A 20,120-nucleotide genomic window follows, 5' to 3' on the forward strand; every position below is an offset into this window, starting at 1 on the left:
GACCAAATTGTAGCCTAGTTTTCCCTTGTCCTGTGGACAAGGCATGTGTTAACACTTCTATGGGCCAATAATCAGAAATTTAGAGTTTTTCTGTGGAGTTCGGAGTGGAAAGTAGTGGACCATGAAGGTTCTGTGGCAACAAAACCCTTCCCTTGTATCTCAAATGGCTCCAGGTAAGACTGCAGAAATCATACTGATGGAAACCTCCCAAAAGAGAGAAACAAAAAACCCAGAAGCATCTGTTGTCTAAGGTCACGGCCTGAGATAGTTATCCCAGGTGTCTTTTTGGTTAAGAATTCTCATCCATGTGTTGAGAACAAAGCATGTGAATTCTTAACTGAACAGGTGTATTAAGAGAATTTGAGATACAGGAGATCAAGACCAGAAAGCTGGAGGCACTGATGGGAATCACTATAGATAAGCAGAGTTAAGTAGCAGGTGCTGGAGGAGCAGAGGGTTGCTAGGTCCCCAGAAGCTCCTCAGTGTAGGAGTGCCAAAGCAAAGATTAAGGATCAAACACGCTGAACTGCGAAGACAGGAGCTGGACTCTTACTGAGGCACTCTCTTAATTGAAATACTGATGGGACCCACACAACCCGCTCTAGTGACATGTTACAGCAACAACTGTAAAACAAAGCCCCATATCAGCAACACCATTGTCAGTTACAGCAATGATAAGAACTATCACCCACTGGCTAAGTGAGGCTTAGCAAATGGTTCTCTTGAAAATGGACAAATTTGAAGGTTGGCAGCAGATAAAAAATATAAAACCGAGGACAGAGATTTAACTCTCCCTAAGTCTTGCTTTGTGGTCCCTGAAAAGTGATGTATGTTTTCAAAAGTGGCAGAATAGGGTGAGGTAAGGGGAGCCCATTGGTCTGATCATCAACAAGAGAACAGGCCACCTTCCAGACTACTTATCTTTCCAATCAGGAATTTCTTCAGAGCTTAGAAGCCCATTTAGAATCCTACAGTGGCTCTTCTTTGACTATCAAGTAGTCTAAATTCTTTAGAATGGGATAAAAACTTTTCACCACCTGAGCTTATTTTTAGTGTAATTTCCAGGCACTTCTCTTATATATTTTTCACTCTAGCTACACTTTTTCTCAAACTCACCATACATACCTTTGTAGACTACATGCTGTTTTTATTTTGATAAAATATGTATAACATACTATTGATCATTGTAACCATTCATAAGTGTAGAGTAAACTCACAGAGACAGAAAGTAGAATAAAGGTTACCTTTCACTTCTGCAAAAAAAAAAAAAAAGGGCTGTTTAAAACGCGAATGTATTGAATCTGTAGCTCACTTTAGGTAACGCTGACATTTAAACAACGTTAAGTCTTACTATCCATGAATAGTGGATATTCTTCCATTTATTTTGAAATGTAAAAATGTCTTTCAGCAATGTTAGGTCGTTTTCAGCACACAAATTTTTACCTCCTCTGTGAGATTTATTCTTCAATATTTAGTTCTTTTAAAAGCTGTCGTAAATGGAACTGCTTTCTGAATTTCTAGTTCACTGCTGTTGTGCAGAAAGAACTGATTTTTGTGTGTTGATCTTGTCATCTACAATTTGGCTGAATTTATTAGCTCTAGTAGATTTCTTGTGGATTCTTCAGAATTCTCTATACATAGGATCATGTCATCAGCAAATATAGTTTTCCTCTTCCTTTTCTTCCTTTCCCTTAGCTAACAGTTCTGACCAGGATTACTAGCACGGTGTTGAATAGCAGCTGTGAAAGTGGGCATTCTTGTCTTGTTCCTTATCTTAAAGGAAAACTTTTGGTTTTTCACCACTACGTGGATATTTCATAAATATCATGTTGAGGAATTTCTCTCATATTCTTAGTTTTCTAAGAAGTTTTTGTCATGAAAGGGTGTTGGATTTTGTCAAATGTCTTTGCTGGATCAGGGGAGACGATCACATGCCCCCCACCCATGTTTTTTTTTTAAATTAATGTGATGTTACGTTAATGTTACATTGATTGGTTTTATATTGAACTTGTATTGTTGGAATAAGTCCCACTTGGTCATGGTAAACAATCCTTTTGATATGTCATTGAAGTTAATTTGCTCATACTTTGCTGAGTATTTTGGCCTCTATATTCATAGGGGAATTTTTAATTTGCAATTTTCTTATAGTGTCTATCTGGCTCTAATATCAGAGTAATTCTGGCCTCGTAGAATGAGTTAGGAAGTGTTCCTTCCTCTTCCGTTTTTTTTTGGGTAAGAGATTAAGAAGAATTGATGTCAATTATCTTTAGATGTTTGGTAGAATTCACCTGTGAAGCCAGGTGAACAGCTCCTGGACTTTTCTTTGTTTATGCTGGTCAGGGATGAAACTCTAGTGCTTAAAGAAAACAATTCCTCCTGCAAGGGATTTTCTTAAGAGAGCCAAAGCCCAAAAAAGAATTTTCCCAGGGACTTAGTTCAATCTTTTGCTGAATACACTTAGTTCAGTCTTTTGCTTCACTGTTTAAATTACTTCTGGTTATTTCAAAATAAATTACACCTGCAAGATTGAAAAATGTATGAATTCCTACTGCAAGGGCAAAGATTCACAAGATAGCAAGAGGAGCTACTTTCAGGATTGAGTGTCATCAGATAACTCCAAAGTGACATTTTGAGGGAGATAGCAATTTAAAAGTAAGCTGTAGTGTATAATTAGATTCATTACTTCATTACGTATGTATACATTATGTGAATGGTATGCTTCAGGTCACAAAGGCTGGGTCCAAGTGTATCAAGTCATAAGTACACAATTTGCTTTATTATCTATTTGAAAATCTTTAGGTCTGTTTTAAAAACACATGTGTTATATTGCTCTTTATGAAAACTGGGAGTTAAAAATCAAAGGTAAAAGCTTGTCCTCAGAACTGGACGGTCTGGGATAACTATAGTTATGATGATTAATCAGGCATATTAAAAGCAGATTAGATAAACCCAAGAATTAAACTTCCTAGTTCTTCAGGCTTTTCTGAACTCCCAGCTTTCCCTTACCTTGATCCAAGATTTTTTGGGTTTTTTCCCTCCACAATTTTTCTAGGCACTTGCCTCATCAGTACTTATAAGTGTATTCAGATGCCCATAAATTAAGAAGACCATAAGAAACCAAAAGAAACTTTGCTTCAATTGCTACAGCTGGGATATTTTGGCTTTAGAGCTCTAGGAAACAGTACTGGTATGAAATAATTGACAGAAAACTAATGAAGAATAACAGTGTCTGCATTTCCTTTTATCCTCAAGGTAGGGTGGAGGAGGGCATGACTTCTAGACCTCCCTATTAATCTCTTTGCTCTTTTCATCTTTGGCCATGGAAAAATCTGCTTCTTGATCTTAGATTGGCCACCCAAATCTGTGCAGCATTCATTAATTTGATCTCCTCACATACAGCTGCAACCCATTTTCTTTGAATTTTTCTTCCTCTGCTGCATTTGTTAAAATTAGACTGTAAGTCCCTTGAGGCAGGGATCTTTTTATTCCACATATAATTCTTTTGGGTGGCCATGTGTTAATATCAAAATTTGAAACACCTACCCTTATTTATAAAATCGATTTTCATGTTTAAACTGCTAAAGGAATCATGAAAGGGGAAGAAATGATGTGTCCCAAGGACACGCTACTTGATAAATGTGATCTCATTTCATCTTTCAATGACCCGGCAATGGAGTTTTGCTCCTATTTGACAGATGAGGCTCAGAAAGAAGTGGTCTAGCTGCAAATGTAAACCAAACTTTGGTTGATATAAAAAAAAACTCATGCTCTTTCCCTATACTGTCTTCCTCAGATCTGTACTGGAAACAACTGAGATCTGAATCCAGTCGATCCGGGTCCTTAACTCCTTCATGGTTCCTTAACTCAAATTCTACAGTTTCAACACTGTAGAAACCAAGCTCAATGGTAAAGAAAGTGTAAGTTTATTAAACATGTGCTATTGGTGACTTAACTTTTAACAGCACTTTGAGAAATGATTAGGACACCAGATTAAATACAAATTTGGCCTGGATGCTCTACATTAGGCTGCATCATGGAACAGAGGTGCCCAAGCTTTCTTGATTCAGGTACTCCTAGGCCAAAACAAACAGCTACCCATTCTCTTTCATTAAGTAGGCAGGGACTAACAACTTAATAAGTACTTCCATCTTACTATATTACAAAAAGTGTTTGAAAAAATATACGTGTAGATTGAAATAAAGATATCTTTATTTCATTCTAAAATTATAATTATCTGCATCTATTGGGCACTACACAACTTGTCAAAGTTTGAAATAAAATCACATTCATTTCTTGTTAAAGACTGATTTTTTTCACTTCATACCAGCTTTTCCTCACAGCAACCACCTAAAACCTAGTCTTAGAAAAGTATTTTTGTTGCTGTTCTTTAGTTGCTAAGTCATGTCTGATTCTTTGCGACCTCACGTACTGTAGCCCACCAGGCTTCTCTGTCCATGGGATTTTCCCAGGCAAGAATACTGGAGTGGATTGTCATTTTCTTCTCCAGGGAATCTTCCTGATCCAGGGATCAAATCAGCATCTCCTGCTAGGCAGGTGGATTCTTTACTGTTGACCCACCAGGGGAGCCCATGGTAACATCAAAAAATGTGCATTTTCATGTTGAAACTGTAAACTATTTTGAGCTATTATTCTACATGGTATCTGACAAATTCACTCTGTTTCCTTCAAAAATTTAAAATATCCCATGGTCCTCCTTTGAGTTCACTACAGCACTTTGGGATGCCTAGGGTCAGGCGAGCCTTAAGAAAATCATTCCCTTCTTTCTTCTTCCTTCTCTCCCTCCTTTCTTCCTTCTCTCCCTTTCTCGCTTCCTACATTTTCCCCCATGCTTATTTTATAATGCTAAAGCCTCCTGAAGCTTCACTTGTAACTCTTAATTCTTTCCCCATGACATCTTATATTTTACACTGAAATATGCAACCTGGAGTTAAGTCAATGGAAAAGCCCATGTTTTGACTGAACGACATATGGAAATCTGATGTTTAGACACATTTTCCCAGCAACAAAGCAAAGTTTTCACCAAAGAATTTTTACATTATCTTATTGACAGTCTCACACTTGGTGAATCAGGCAAGACAGAAAGAAAAAGAGAGGGAGAGGGAGGGACGAAGGAAGAGACAATAAACTTGCATGAATCATCTTTTAAAAGTGTATCAAGTACCAGGCACATTCTTGGAGCAGGACAACACAGAGGGCAAGGCTGGGCTCCCACAGAACCCAGGCACCCACAGGGTCAAGTTCATATGGAAGATGGAGCCAAGGGAGTAGGAAGAGTATACAGCCCAGGAGCACAGGCCTTGGAGTCAAGCTGAGTTCAAGTCCTGCCTCTACAACTTAGTGGTTCTGTGTCCCTTGCAAGTTACTTAATCTTGTGGGCTTCAGGTTTTTTTTTTTTTTTTTCCCCTCAGCAAAATGAGAATAACAATACCTATCTCAGGGCTGTGTTTTCAGGAAGAACACTTATAAAGTCCACATCATTTCGTCTGATGCTTTTAAAGGCTAGACGGTTCATGATTATCAGTATTATCATTATGATCAAAACAGGGCTAGTCACGATGAGAGACAACAGAGACAAGATCGACTGGAGAAAGTCAAAGGTGCAGAAACAGTGGGGAGAATGGCAGGCTACACGTCAACAAGTGGACACACACAGGACTCTCAATGACTACTGATGGGAATGGAAATTGGTACAACCCTCGCAAAACGCCATTTGGTGGCGTGCACAAATGCAATGCCCCTGCTTGATGTAAGTTCACACAAATGCATATATATGTGGACCCAAACGTACGTTCATAGCGTCATTATTCCAATAGCCAAAATATCAGAGACAACTCAAAAGCAGGATGGATAATTACAATGGGGTATACTCATCCAATGGAATTGTATTCAGCAAGGAAAGTGAATGAACGACTGCCACACACAGCCACCTGGGTGTGTCTCACATGCAATGCCCAGCAAAAGGCAGACACAGAGAACAGCACACGCCATGTGACTCCACTTACATGAAATTCATGAACATGCAGACAATCTATGATGTTAGAAATAAGGACTGCAAGCTTTTGGGGGACAGAGCTAGGGACTGGGAAGGCACCGGGCAGCCTGCTGTCTCCAGCGTCAGAGGTGAAGCTTTTCTTCTGCCCTGTATAGTGTGACTCTAGGCTTTTGGTGGTATTTCCACGTCTGCAAGGTTTTCATTAAATCAGTACTATGCTGGAACCCACTGTTTATTAATAAAGAAATGATTGCATGTATCTCAAAAAGGAAGCACCCAGCAGGCTCCCTCCCATACTCTGCTAACTCTTCTCCCTCTTCCTGCTGATGGATCAGCAGGATCCTAAGTGGCTGAGTCACTGCAGGGCTCCCAGAGGGTCAAGAGCAGATTCTTGCATTTTAAATGTGATCTCTTAGAACCACATACCAGGTTTGGGAGGTATATACTGAAGTCTTTGATTTTTTTTTTTTTTTTAATCAATGACTGATGACATAATTTGAACTTAGATTCCTTAAAGACACAAAAGAGGTTAAAACATTTTGGGATAAAACCACAAGCTGAAGAGGGTGGGGATTTAAAATGAAAACTGTCCTGTAACCACAGGGTGCCTGATGTTCCTGTAACTGTACAATCCAAATAAATTATTTAAATTCGAATAGTCGTGAGACTTGTTCATTACACCAACTGCTTTTATTGTAACACAAATCACTTCATTTAGTGAACACCAATGACATCAGGTAGAAATAAACAGTTGATGTAAATAGATTAAAAAAAAAAAGCCAGAAAAGAGGCAGAGCTTGTTTTAGACAAATCCACTTTTTGAAAGTTTGTGGGTTATTAAAGAAGGGGGTGATTCCTCAGATTTTTCAAAATGTTGCCAGGATCCTTTAATTGGCAGGCTCTTCCTGTGCATTCCGGAAGGACTGACGTTCCAAACACAGGTTTCCATATAAACTTTTCCGTAACACATCTGCTGTGGAAAATAAAAGCTTTGTAATATTGGGGCCCCAAACAATGCATAAAGAGAAAGATAAGATTTTAAAATGTTTATTGAAAATGGAAAATTCTTCCTGGATGAGGAAGAGGTAACCAGACCCGCCATACAAACAGGTTCTGACTTGAAGACTGGTGATTTAAAGAAAATGCAACCACTTGCATTTTTTTTTGCTAAAAATAAACCCAAGGGCGCTTAATTGAAAAGATATGCTATGGCAGCCGTTATTAGATTTTAGGTCAAATAACCAATGGGTCCAACTCAATGTGAGACAGGGAAGCCTCATTAAAGAGTGTGGCTGAAGAGCCGTTAGTGAGGCCAGTATAAATCATTGCCCTTTGAGAACTGATGTGGTTGCTCTCCTTTTCTTTGAAGATTTGAATTAGAAATTTATTCTTCTTCACAGATGCTTCAGCTGGTTGTGTTTTAATTATAGACCTTGACCAAAAGCGCAAAAAGAAGAGCAAACAGAGCCAGGCCCACAGACATCTTCAGTGCAAAGTCCTGGTGTAGTCTTTGCAATCGTAGCACCATTCGGGAACTGGCCGACTCGCGTCGATTTGCAGCTGAGGTGTGGGGTACTGAATTCAGGTGATTCCCAAGCCTATTTCTGAATTCCTATGGAGACAGAAACATAGAGGAAAGCAAAGGTTTTAAGGACAAAAAAAAAAAAAAAGAAAAAAGCACTGATATTATATCAGCTCAGCAAAAGATTCCTAGAAGGAACACATTTTTTTATTGAGATATAACTGACATATAACATTGTATTAGTTTCAGGTGTACAACACAGGATTCAGTATTTGTATCCACTGAGATGAGCATCACAGTAGGTCTTGTTACAGCACAGTTACAAAATTCCTTCCTAGTAAAGACTGCTTTTAAAGATCTACTCTCTAGAACTTCCAAGTATACAACGCAGAATTGTTAACTACAGTCACCGTGCTGTACCTTACATCCCCGGAATGTAGTTCTAACTCCAAGTTTGTATCTTTTGACTCTCTTCACCCATGTCATCCATCCGCCATGCCCCTGTCTCTGACAACCACCGAGGGGTTCTCTGCACCTATACAATCAGTTTTGTTATTTTAGATTTCATGTCTTTCTCTGATGCATTTCACTTAGTATAATGCCCTCAAGGTTCATTCATGCTGTTGTGAATGCCAAGACTTCCTTCTTTTTTATTCCTGAGTAATATTCCATTGCGTACATATGCCACATCTTCCCTGTCCACTCATCCATTGATGGACATTGGGTTGTTTCCCTGCCCATGTCTTGGCTACTGTAAAAAACACTGCAATGAACACGGGAATGCAGGCATCTTTCTGAGTTAGTGTTTTTGTTTCCTTCGGTCTAACACTCCAAAGTAGAATTGCTGGATCAAACCACAGTCCTAGTTTTAATTTGTTGAGGAAACTCCATACTGCTTTCCAGAGCGGCTGCACCAATTTACATTTCGATCAACAGTGCGCGAGGGTTCCTCTTTCTCCATATGCTCACCAGCATTGTTAGTTCTAATCTCTTTTGATAGTAGCCATTCTAACAGGTATGAGGTGATATCTCATCGTGCTTTTAATCTGCATTTCCCTGATTATTAGTGCTGATGAGCATCTTTTCACGCACCTGTTGGCCATCTGTATGTCTTTGGTGAGTATTCAGATCCTCTGCCCATTTTTAAAATCACTTTTTTTTTGGTATTGAGCTACATGAGTTCTTTATATGTTTGTGGTATCAACCCCCCCCATCAGATACCAAATACACAGTCTGCAAATATTTTCTCCCATTTGGTTGGTTGCCTATTCCTTTTGTTGATGGCCTCCTTTGCACTGCAGAACCGTTCTAGTTTGATGTAAGAAGCAGCTTCACTTACTCCTTCACCACAGACACATTCAAAACCCACCACAGACGCATTCAAACACCCACACAGGTCGGGTGGGCTAAGTCAGGTATAAGCGACGGTTCCTTTCCTTTAAGGGTAAGACCAAGTTCATAAATTTCCAGGTTATACTCAAAACTATATGGGAGAGACAAGGAGTGTTTATGGAGAATCAAGGCAGAATTCCCTGAAGGGCAGAACTGATATGGAGTTGCATCACAAAGGAACTTAACTTTCAGGGATATGACTGTATCTACTGAGGAAAAGAATAACGACAAAGGAAAAACCACAGGAAGTAATTTTATTCAGCAAACATACTGGTTGTAGGAGGGCTGCTCCTGACCCTTAGGGGGCACCTGAAGGGGTCTAGGTGGCCAGAGGGATCCACCCCACACGCAGCCCTTCCATTGACCCTGGGTGCCATATAACCCTCTGGGTGACCCTCTGGGTACCAGACATGGAAAGACTGGGAAACCCAGCTCGGTGGGGACATGAGGAGCCAGGAGATGTGACAGTGAGAATTCTGAGGCAGTGTCTGTTCCCTCAGGCATCTCTGCAGGTGTGGGGAGGACGGGGGCCCCTGGCCACTCTCAGGGTGGTTCTAGGGTTTCAAAGTGTAGTTCTGATTCCATGATATAAGATTTCCACCTGATGCACAGGCCTTAGAATCAGTGCCTCCCCTGTTGAAACCTGAATAGCATTTTGAGAGATGGAGGTGGGGACTGGGGAAGGAGAATACTGGGTGGAAGGAATGAAGCAGGGATGGGGAGGAGGGGGTGACCCAGGGGCACAACTGCACAAGAAATCCACAGAAGCACCAAAGGTCTCTGAACAGCTACTTCCCTTCGCTTATTTCTTTCCACGCTTTCAAACAATCCGCTGGTGACAGCTTCGGCCCTGCGGGGAACAGCAGCCCCACTGTGCACAGCAGAAGTGCTGGAAGTGTGCTTTACAGAGGCGACTCTGGCAGGAAAGTAGGGTGGAGTGAGGGGAGGGGAGAGAATGCGGGTAGGGAATCCGGGGCAAGTTGTGGCGAGAGATGGGGTGGAGGGCGACGAGGACCTCCATGCTGGAGGCATGGAAAGGAGGGAACGACAGACTTCTGATATAGAATCAACAACACTTGAGTTCAGGTGAGTGGGTAATGGAGGGACAAAGAATAGGAAGGGGGAAATGAGAAGAACTTTCACAACCCAATTTCTACCAGCAAAGACTTACATGTGAAAGATAGGGAAGAATTTTCTTGCTTTGACCGCAGGAGACTAATTGCAAAATTAATGCAGCTTTTGATCACAAGGATATATCTCTCAATTCCAATGGCAGTCACACCATCATTTCCTTCCAGGCTCCTTGGGGACCTGGGCTGACCCCCTGCTGTCCCTGTGCCGGGGGCCCAGATAAGGAGGCTCACAGCTGGTCAGATGGAGATACTGTCCCCAAAGCAGAGACACCTGTACCTCGACACGCCCTGGGAATCACTCTCTTGTAAGATGGGTGTTCTGTGTGGTATTTTGGAGCGGGGAATATGATGACAAGCTTTCATTCTGATTCATTTAAAATAGCCCCAAGGTCTGAAGGACAGCACTCATAAGGATAATGGCAGCCTTGGGAAAGAACGTGTACTTCTGCAGCTGAAACGACAGAAGCTCTGCAAGTTCCTCAAAAGCAGGGAGGTCACCTAGTTCATCCCTGGGCTCTCGGAACCTCCACAGCTGCAAACACAGAGCAGGCACGCAAGCAAGTGCTCAGAAATGAATAGATGGATGGATGGGTATGAGGATGTATTGCAGATGAGATCTAGCTGGTTAAAAACAGGCTCAGCCATGTCTCTGGTGATCAATGGGCACAACTGTACACAAGTCATGAGTTGCTGCCTCTAGCAATTAAACCATCACTTTCTAAGCTTAGCTTTACAAGACCAGAACTAAGAGGCTGATTAATTTCTCCTAGGCCTGAGTCCTTTGATCTTCTTAAGTCACAGATGGCTTTGAGAAGTCAGTGAGGACTACAGACTGGTCCCCCAGAAAAATGTGGAGGCGTCTGTGCACACATATACACAGCCTGGCTCACACCTGGCAGAGAACTTCAGGAGGTTCACAGATCCAGATACCGTGGGGCCTGATGCCTTCTCTCAAAAAAAAGCAATTCAAAATTAGGTACAGGCGCTTGGAATAGCCCCTTCAAAGTGTGAGTTCCTGAGTCTTAAGCTCTACTAGCTTCAGGGAAGACCTACCCCAACCCTCAGCTCTGAATGCTGGACCTTGGTTCTGTGCCTGCAATTCCAGAAGCTGCCACTCGGTGATTACTGGTGTTGGATCAGGGGTCAGGCTGCCTGGGGGCAGGACTAGGTGAGTCTCCAAGCTTTAATCATTTGTGTATGCTTAGTCACTCGGTTGTGCCCAACTCTTTGCGACCCGTGGACTATAGCCCACCAGGCTCCTTTGTCTATGGGATTCTCCAGGCAAGAATACTGGAGTGGGTTGCCATTTCCTGCTCCAGGGGATCGTCCCCATCCAAGGATCAAATCCACGTCTCATATCTCCTCTGTTGGCAGCCGGATTCTTTACCACTGACCCACCTGTTTGGTTGATTTTATGAAGATCCACTGGAGAAAGGATAGGCTACCCACACCAGTATTCTCAGGCTTCCCTTGTGGCTCAGCTGGTAAAGAATCCATCTGTAATGTGGGAGACCTGGGTTGGGAAATCCCTGGAGAAGGGAAAGGCTACCCACTCCAGTATTCTGGGCCCTGGAGAATTCCATGGACTGTATAGTTCACGGGGTCACAAAGAGTCGGACACCACTGAGAGACTTTCACTTCGTAACACCTTCTGCTTCACAAAGCTACAAGAATAGGTAAAGCACTTGTGCTCCGAGTCTGAAAAAAAATCCCTTAGACTGTTAACAAGAGTTTCATAAAAATTTTTCCTCTGCTCCTTCCAACTCATTTGCCATAAAATTTTGCTCAAAATATAAACGGTACCTATTAAACTACCATTGTAGATTATCTGGGGCTGGGTTTGCCTTAGTCATTCTTCCTCAGGCACTGATTTTTTTTTTTCCTCTCCCACGCAAACACTGAACACATTTGAACATAACTGACCCATCTGGTGCCAGCACTCTCCTGTCCTGGAGGGACAGGCTGCATCACAGGAGCGTATGGAAGTGCAGTGGCCTCCCCCCACAGCCACAAGAAGCCCCCTGACCGGCCACTCTCCCTGAGAGCAATGTGAGCCTGACAACAGGGCAGCAGAGAGAAAACGCAGCCTGTCTTTACCACGCTGTGCTTCTCTTATTATCTCTGCTCAGTCGTATCTGACCCTTTGCGACCCCATGGACTGTAGCCTGTCATGCTTCTCTCCATGGAATTCTCCAAGCAAGAATTCTCCAAGCAAGAATACCGGAGTGGGTTGCCATTCCCTTCTCCAGGGGATCTTCCTGACCCAGGGATCGAACCCAGGTCTCCCGCATTGCAGGCGGATTCTTTACCATCTGAGCCTCCAGGTCTTCACTCTATACCAATTCATGATCTTGATTAAAAGAGTCTGATGATGTGTTTTTAAATATGATTGAAAAAAAGCTTCTCAGATGACAGAGTAATTGGTAGCCAACTACAATGTAGCTTTGCACATTTCAATTGTCAACTACCACTGGGATACTGAAGGAAAAGTAATTTGGAAATAAAGGTAATACAAGGACTTTCTCATAAAGTCCAAGTTCGTCTAACATGCAAACGCACAACTACTGCAGTTTCCACAGTCAGAAGCAGCATTCATGGTTAGAAAATAGTGTATATAGTATTTCCATGCTGTAATGGGAAAAAAGTGCTTATAGGTGAAGTGATGATAAATAACCAGTAGCAAGATAAAGTTTAAACATAGACATGTGCATAGATTAATGCACATAACTGACTTTAGAGAAGAAAAACTTGGCATAGTCAATAGTTCTGGAAAGTAAATAGAAGGCTTGAACCTTCCATAAACCTCTTAAACATTTTCAGAGTTATTAACTTTTGAAATTCAAGACACACTTTTATCTCTCAAGCTGTAATACAACAAATACAAGAAATTTTATTATTTACTATGACCAAACATCAACGCTCAGATCTATAATTCTTAAGAAGTCAAATTCCATTTAGAAGTGCCTTTACAAGACAGATGGAAACAGAGCAGGATATGACCTCTGCTCAGTCAAAAAGATTCACGTATTTATCTAGTCACAGTAGATTAAGGACATATTGAGAAAGTGCTAACTTTAATTAACATGATCTTTCCTCCTTGTAAATCTCATTGTTTCATTGATTAAGTTCTAAACATACTTACATCCAAATTCTTAAACATATTCTACGAATTTTCAAAGGTGTAGCTTATCAAATCCTATTAAAGTAATAAATCTATTAGAATAGAACCATGAATATACACTAAAAAAAAAAAAAATCCTAGAAACCAAACCAATTTTGATGTTCAGAAACCTCAGGAAGCAGATAACACCTTCCTCCAATATCACACCACCATTGCTCTGGTGCTATTTTCAAGGAAACTAGAAAGGAAGGAACTAAGTTAGAGACAGCTCCAACGTCCTTCTCCTTTTCACCAAAAACATTTATAAAGTGAGACACGGCTGCAGAGCCAGAGGCATAAGGATCAGGCACGGCAGGCGGAAGGTAAGCTCTGTGCATAAACACAAAGGAGAAGACTCAGTGTTTCTGGAATGTTCCCCAAGTGTCCAGCACATGTTTTTATTCCCCATGCCATCTCTCCTTTAATGCTCCCAACCACTCAGTGAAGAAGTTAATGTGAGTTTCTCCCAACTTGAAGTACTTGTCCAGCTTATAGAGCAGGTGTAAAGGGGAAGGGGGAGAGGCATGGCTTTAGTCATATTAAGTCTAGCTTGGGTGGTTACGCATCAGAGATATACTTATAATGCAATGCGAACAAATGAGAAAAATCAAGGCACTGCTTAATTATTAAAACAACTGCCAGTATCAATATTCCTACCAAAATGACTTTGTCCACTTCACAGGGAGGTGATGGTGTTGTTCTGTGTTTCCCTACAGAATGCCTGTCCAGGAAAACCAGCCTCAGGTCAGGTGATTCCACACGACCTGTCTCGCGGCTCTGAGCCACGCTGAGACTCAGTAAACGTGACCGGTGGATGGTGTGTCACTGGGTTTTCTCTGCATGGGCGACACGCACACATCCCTAATCTGCTCACATTAGAACATGCTGCAAAATGTGTTTTAATGAGGAACAGTTGGTCTGGTTCTGCTCAAATAAGAGAGATCCCTGTAAGAGAGCTGCCAACTGTCTCCCCATCTTGCAGCGCAGCTTCTAAGTGAATTCTTCAGCCCTGCCACCTGCAGGTGCTGCCAGGACCCAGCGATGGCATTCCATGTGCCAGTTCCCCTTCCCGGACGAACAGACAACCTTGTCCCTGCGTTTGTGTCATTATCTGATGCCAGGACAGACAGGGGATCACAGAGGCCAAGGCACCTTTTTCCACTCTTCTTCGGGACCTGTCTCTAACTGGGAGCATATTAATACCACGTCACTAAGAGTGTTCATTATCTCCAAACCAAACATGGTAGCATTTTCTAGCTCTTGCAGTCTCCAGAAAGAACGCTACACACACAGTCCATTAGTGTTACAGGCACGTCATCATGTAACAGGATCAACAAATGAAACTGGGAATCTAGTACACCTGTTCATTTATTCTGGGAGAAAACTGACACTGGAAAACCTCTGCTGCAATTACAAGATGACAGCACAGTACCATCAGCCTTTGGGTGCCACTCTGGGGCATGAGCAATTCTAAAGCAGCCATTATTCATGTGTCATTTCCCCTCCCCCCACCTCAAATGTGTACTTGCCATAAGATCATTAAAACTGCAAAGAAAATGTTTTCAACTGGACCACATACACACTTAAAAAACTCACTATGATCTCAGTTTTTTTCATCTTATTTTGGTGATCGAGTAAACACATGGCTTTGCTAATAAGGCCAAACATAAATTATTAAATTATCTACCATAGGATCAAATGCATTTCAGAGTCTATCCTGAATAATTCTGGCTTGACGTCCACCAAAGGAACAGATCTGAAGTGCCCCTGTGTGGTCTCGGTGACCCCTCCTTGTTAGGTGCCCAACTTTCTGACTTGAGCTGCGCCAAGTGAAAGAAAGATACATAATCATATCAAAAACCAAAGCTCGGCATCTGCCCATCACCTAATTATTTCCTGTAAGATCGTATTTCATCCTACTCAAGAGATCTGAAAACAACTCTTAAGCTCTGAACTTCTTTTAACAAATTCAAAATATTTCTTATGTGTAAATTTTCTCATGGCCCAGAGGCACTGTTACAGCTTGAAGTGGGAGCTAATAGGGAGGAAGGAAAAATCGTTTGATATCTTAGAACTCAAGATAAATTAAGAGTTTAGAATCTTTTCTTAACTGAGCCTGAACATATGGCCTACACAGAAAATCTATCGAAACCAAATATGTGATCAATGCAAGGAAACTGTCTTGAAATATACATTATGCAGTGCAGTACACTATTGGAAAAGAAACTCAAAATCTCCTAATTTTAAAAAGTTTGCTTAGAATACAAAATTATCTTCAGAGCAGAAAATTATCTCTATCGTAACTGCATTTTATCCCTAAAATATAAACTTAGGGAGGCACATCTTCACTCGAGCATCCCTAATGTCACTGCTGAGAGAGTCCGGGGAAGAAGCGATGAATGAAGGTGACTGCTCAGGCTCGCTGCCTTCTCACCCCTCCACTGTGGGCTTCTGTCTGAATGCTTTCATCTTATTTGTCCTTCTTAATCTTAGCACCAAACGTCCATTCAAATAAACCTACACTTTCCTTATTTTCAACTTCTTAACACTCGCCAAAATAAGGAGCAGGGTAGGGTAGAGAGATTCAAAATTAATAGTACAGTTCTCTCTTTTGCTTACTAAATATCAGCCACAGATGTGCACACACACCCACACACACCTACCCCAGGAGGCTTGCTTAGAACTATAAAGCCTGGGATTACAATGTTCATGACAGTAGCAGAAATCAGAACTCATCTATTCCAAATTATTGGCTGGAAATAAGCAAGCTGCTCCACAGGTGTGGTAAAGTTAAAAAAAAAAGAAGGGATGAATTGGGTCAAAATGCTTCGTTGACAATTAAGTCCTTTCGATAATCTCTTAAACCACAACTGAAACCATCCTCCTCCTCACACGGAGCAAACTGAGAACTGGGATGTAGATGAAGATAACAATTGAGTGCCTTGCAGTTAATCTTTAATCAGTCCAACTCAAAATAATTACTCTTAGGGATTTTGTCCAAATGGGTCACCATGAGAGTGTTTTGGCAGAAGTTTGGGTTTTAAACAATAAGAACAACAAAAAAAATGGGTGATGTTACCTGCTGTCACAATCAACCCTGTCATCCTGAGTACTATCCTCAGTGCCACTGGGTATATGGTTTTAGAATCAATGAAGTAAGGGATACCCTAACAGCACAAATATATTCATTCATTCATTCAAGAAACACCGAGTGAGCAGGCGCTATTTCAGACATTAAGGCCAAAGGAGTGAGCAAAGCAGAACAGCTCAGCCCTCATGGAGGGGACTCCTGTTTATTAGCTGGACACAAGCACATAAATATTTGCTATGTCTGATGGTAAGATGTACCATCAGGACAGCGAGTACTAGGTCTGACAGAAGGTGGGGGTAACTATTTTACAGAGGGCTCCTCAGGAAGCCTCATGGATAAGGTGGTATTTCAGCAGAGACCTGACTGGAGGAGATGACAGACATGTCATGTGGCACCTAAGAGAAGCATGTTCCATGCGGAGGGACAAGCAAGCGGGAAGGCCCTCCGGAGGGAGCAAACTCGGTGTGTTCACATCCAAGGAGCAGCATGAGCCTGTGGCTGGCTTAGCGGGTTTGACGGGGAAGAGGTCGATGATACGGTAGAGAGACCAGCGGGGTGTGCAAGGCACTAGGCCTTGGAGATCACTACAGGGCCTTTGGCTTCCATTCTGAGTGTCATGGGAAACCCTAGACTTTAAAAAAAAATTTTTTTTTACTGTGATGAGATACATATAACATAAAAATTACCATTTGAATCATTTTTAAGTGTACAAATCAGTGGAAATTACAATTGCCATGTTGTACAACCATCCCCACTGTCTCTTTCTAAAACTTTTTCATCATTCCAAACAGAAACCCTACAACCATTAGGAAACAACCCTTGTACCCACAACCTCTGATAAACTCTAATCTACTTTCTGGCTCTACAGAAAGAGGCTCTGCTTATTCTAGATCTTGTATATATGTGGAATCATGTAATATTTGTTTTTTGTGTGCCTGACAGGTCACTTAGCATAATGTTTTCAAGGTTCATCCTTGTGGTAGCAAGTATCAGAACTTCATTTCCTTTTATGGCTGAACAAAATTCCATTGCATGTATATATCAACATATCAAACACATTCTGTTTAATCCATTTATTTGTTGATGGACACTTGGACTGTTTTCAGCTTTTGATTATAGTGAATAATGCTGCTATGAACACTGGTATACAATATAATTGGCATAGAAACAGAACAAGTATCTATTTGAATGCCTGCTTTTATTCTGTTGGGTACATATGTTAGGTCATGGAATCCTAGATGGTTGTGAGCACAAGAGAAACATGATCTGACTTTTATAGATGGTAAAAAGAGGGAGACCAATTAGGCAGATTGTTTGTGTTTATTATCAGATTATACAGTACAGAGCATGGAAAACCACCTCCTACAAGAATATTTTTTTAAAAAAGCCTGTAGCAAGTAACACTATCCTGCACCATGATGCTTTTTGACAGTTCAGAGGAACTGACATCATCTGAAGGACAGCAGAAAAGAAACAGCACTCAAAGTCAGTGAAAAGGGGAAACTTAGAAACACGATCACAAAGTATTCATTTTAGGTAACCAGCAAATTTGGAAAACTCAGCAGTGGCCACAGGACTGGAAAAGGTCAGTTTTCATTCCAATCCCAAAGAAAGGCAATGCCAAAGAATGCTCAAACTACCACACAATTGCACTCATCTCACACACTAGTAAAGTAATGCTTAAAATTCTCCAAGCCAGGCTTCAGCAATACGTGAACTGTGAACTTCCTGATGTTCAAGCTGGTTTTAGAAAAGGCAGAGGAACCAGAGATCAAATTGCCAACATTTGCTGGATCATGGAAAAAGCAAGAGAGTTCCAGAAAAACATCTATTTCTGCTTTATTGACTATGCCAAAGCCTTTGATTGTGTGGATCACAATAAACTGTGGAAAATTCTGAAAGAGATGGGAATACCAGAACACCTGACCTGCCTCTTGAGAAATTTGTATGCAGGTCAGGAAGCAACAGTTAGAACTGGACATGGAACAACAGACTGGTTCCAAATAGGAAAAGGAGTCCATCAAGGCTGTATATTGTCACCCTGCTTATTTAACTTATATGCAGAGTACATCATGAGAAATGCTGGACTGGAAGAAACACAAGCTGGAATCAGGATTGCCGGGAGAAATATCAATAACCTCAGATATGCAGATGACACTACCCTTATGGCAGAAAGTGAAGAGGAACTCAAAAGCCTCTTGATGAAAGTGAAAGTGGAGAGTGAAAAAGTGGGCTTAAAGCTCAACATTCAGAAAACGAAGATCATGGCATCTGGTCCCATCACTTCATGGGAAATAGATGGGGAAACAGCGGAAACAGTGTCAGACTTTATTTTTCTGGTCTCCAAAATCACTGCAGATGGTGACTGCAGCTATGAAATTAAAAGACGCTTACTCCTTGGAAGGAAACTTATGACCAACCTAGATAGCATATTCAAAAGCAGAGACATTACTTTGCCAACAAAGGTTCATCTAGTCAAGGCTATGGTTTTTCCTGTGGTCATGTATGGATGTGAGAGTTGTGAAGAAGGCTGAGCGCCGAAGAATTGGTGCTTTTGAACTGTGGTGTTGGAGAAGACTCTTGAGAGTCCCTTGGACTGCAAGGAGATCCAACCACTCCATTCTGAAGGAGATCAGCCCTGGGATTTCTTTGGAAGGAATGATGCTAAAGCTGAAACTCCAGTACTCTGGCCACCTCATGCGAAGAGTTGACTCATTGGAAAAGACTGATGCTGGGAGGGATTGGGGTCAAGAGGAGAAAGGGACGACAGAGGATGAGATGGCTGGATGGCATCACTGACTCGATGGACGTAAGTCTGAGTGAACTCCGGGAGTTGGTGATGGACAGAGAGGCCTGGCGTGCTGCAATTCATGGGGTCTCAAAGAGTCGGACACGACTGAGCGACTGATCTGATCTGATACTTTTAAAAACGCTGTTGCGGTTATAAACGTTACTGAAAAGACCAATGACCGCCTCCTCTTCTCACGGTATATATGTCATGGATGTGATATTAGCATCTCAGTTAACCAGGCCCAAATAAATCTTCAGTGATCATCAGAACACCTCCAATTTGGTACCACATAGTCACGGATCACTTCCTCTGTGCCAGTACCATTGGGTGCCTCCCATGCATTATCTCATTTCACTGCCAGAATTACTCTACTGAATGGACTCTATTACCCTCAATTTATTGAAGAAGAAACACACTGTGAGATGGTAAGTAACCAGCCAATGATCACACAGTTATCAGGGACAGAACCAAAATCCCAAATCTATGTAGAAAGATCACAAAGTTTATGTGCTTGAGGGATATACTTGTCTTTCAGAGTGGATATCTGCAAGAAAGAATCCCCAGGAGCTGGGGGCCTCCAGAGGGAAAATGCTGAGCTCGATTATGTAAATCTCCAGTGTTTTTTGGCTTTTCCTTTTTTGTCCTTTGGACTTCTCAAGTGGTGGCAAATTTGAAAGTTACCAGATCTTACTTTTACAGGTTGACTTCCTACCAGACAACTGTTGACTTGACACATGGCTTGTACATTTATGTTTCTCAGTAGTTTTATACAATGGTGTCGGGGAGGTTGAGGGACAGGAGAGAATTTGTTTCTCTGAAGCCCTTTAAATTTAAAACGTGGCAAACTGTGCTACAAAACAGAAGGTATTCATGCTTCTATTATTTTAGGCACAAGTCAAAGTTAGTACTCTGAACATGACAGGAGAAACAGGCTGAAAATTGATGGTTAGAAGCATGCCTGGCTCTAAGGTCCTCATCGTTACAGTTTCCGTGAAAAGAATTTAAACTTGCAAGATTA

The 20,120-nt window shown here is 41.5% G+C and overlaps 1 protein-coding gene across 4 annotated transcripts in view; it reads right to left on the bottom strand.

Annotated features, from left to right (window-relative positions):
* Window positions 1–6,684: 6,684 nt before the first annotated feature.
* CDKAL1 (CDK5 regulatory subunit associated protein 1 like 1) overlaps window positions 6,685–20,120 on the bottom strand; it is a 612,813-nt gene continuing 599,377 nt past the window's right edge. For all 4 annotated transcript variants that reach the window (XM_027525190.1, XM_027525191.1, XM_027525189.1 and 1 more), the window contains one exon: window positions 6,685–7,625. In XM_027525190.1, coding sequence (XP_027380991.1) covers window positions 7,434–7,625 — 192 coding nt within the window. In that variant the 3' untranslated portion in view covers window positions 6,685–7,433. The remainder of the gene's footprint in view (window positions 7,626–20,120) is intronic.

The sequence above is a fragment of the Bos indicus x Bos taurus genome, chromosome 23 (assembly GCF_003369695.1).
Source record: "Bos indicus x Bos taurus breed Angus x Brahman F1 hybrid chromosome 23, Bos_hybrid_MaternalHap_v2.0, whole genome shotgun sequence".
In the NCBI taxonomy this organism is placed as follows: domain Eukaryota; kingdom Metazoa; phylum Chordata; class Mammalia; order Artiodactyla; family Bovidae; genus Bos; species Bos indicus x Bos taurus.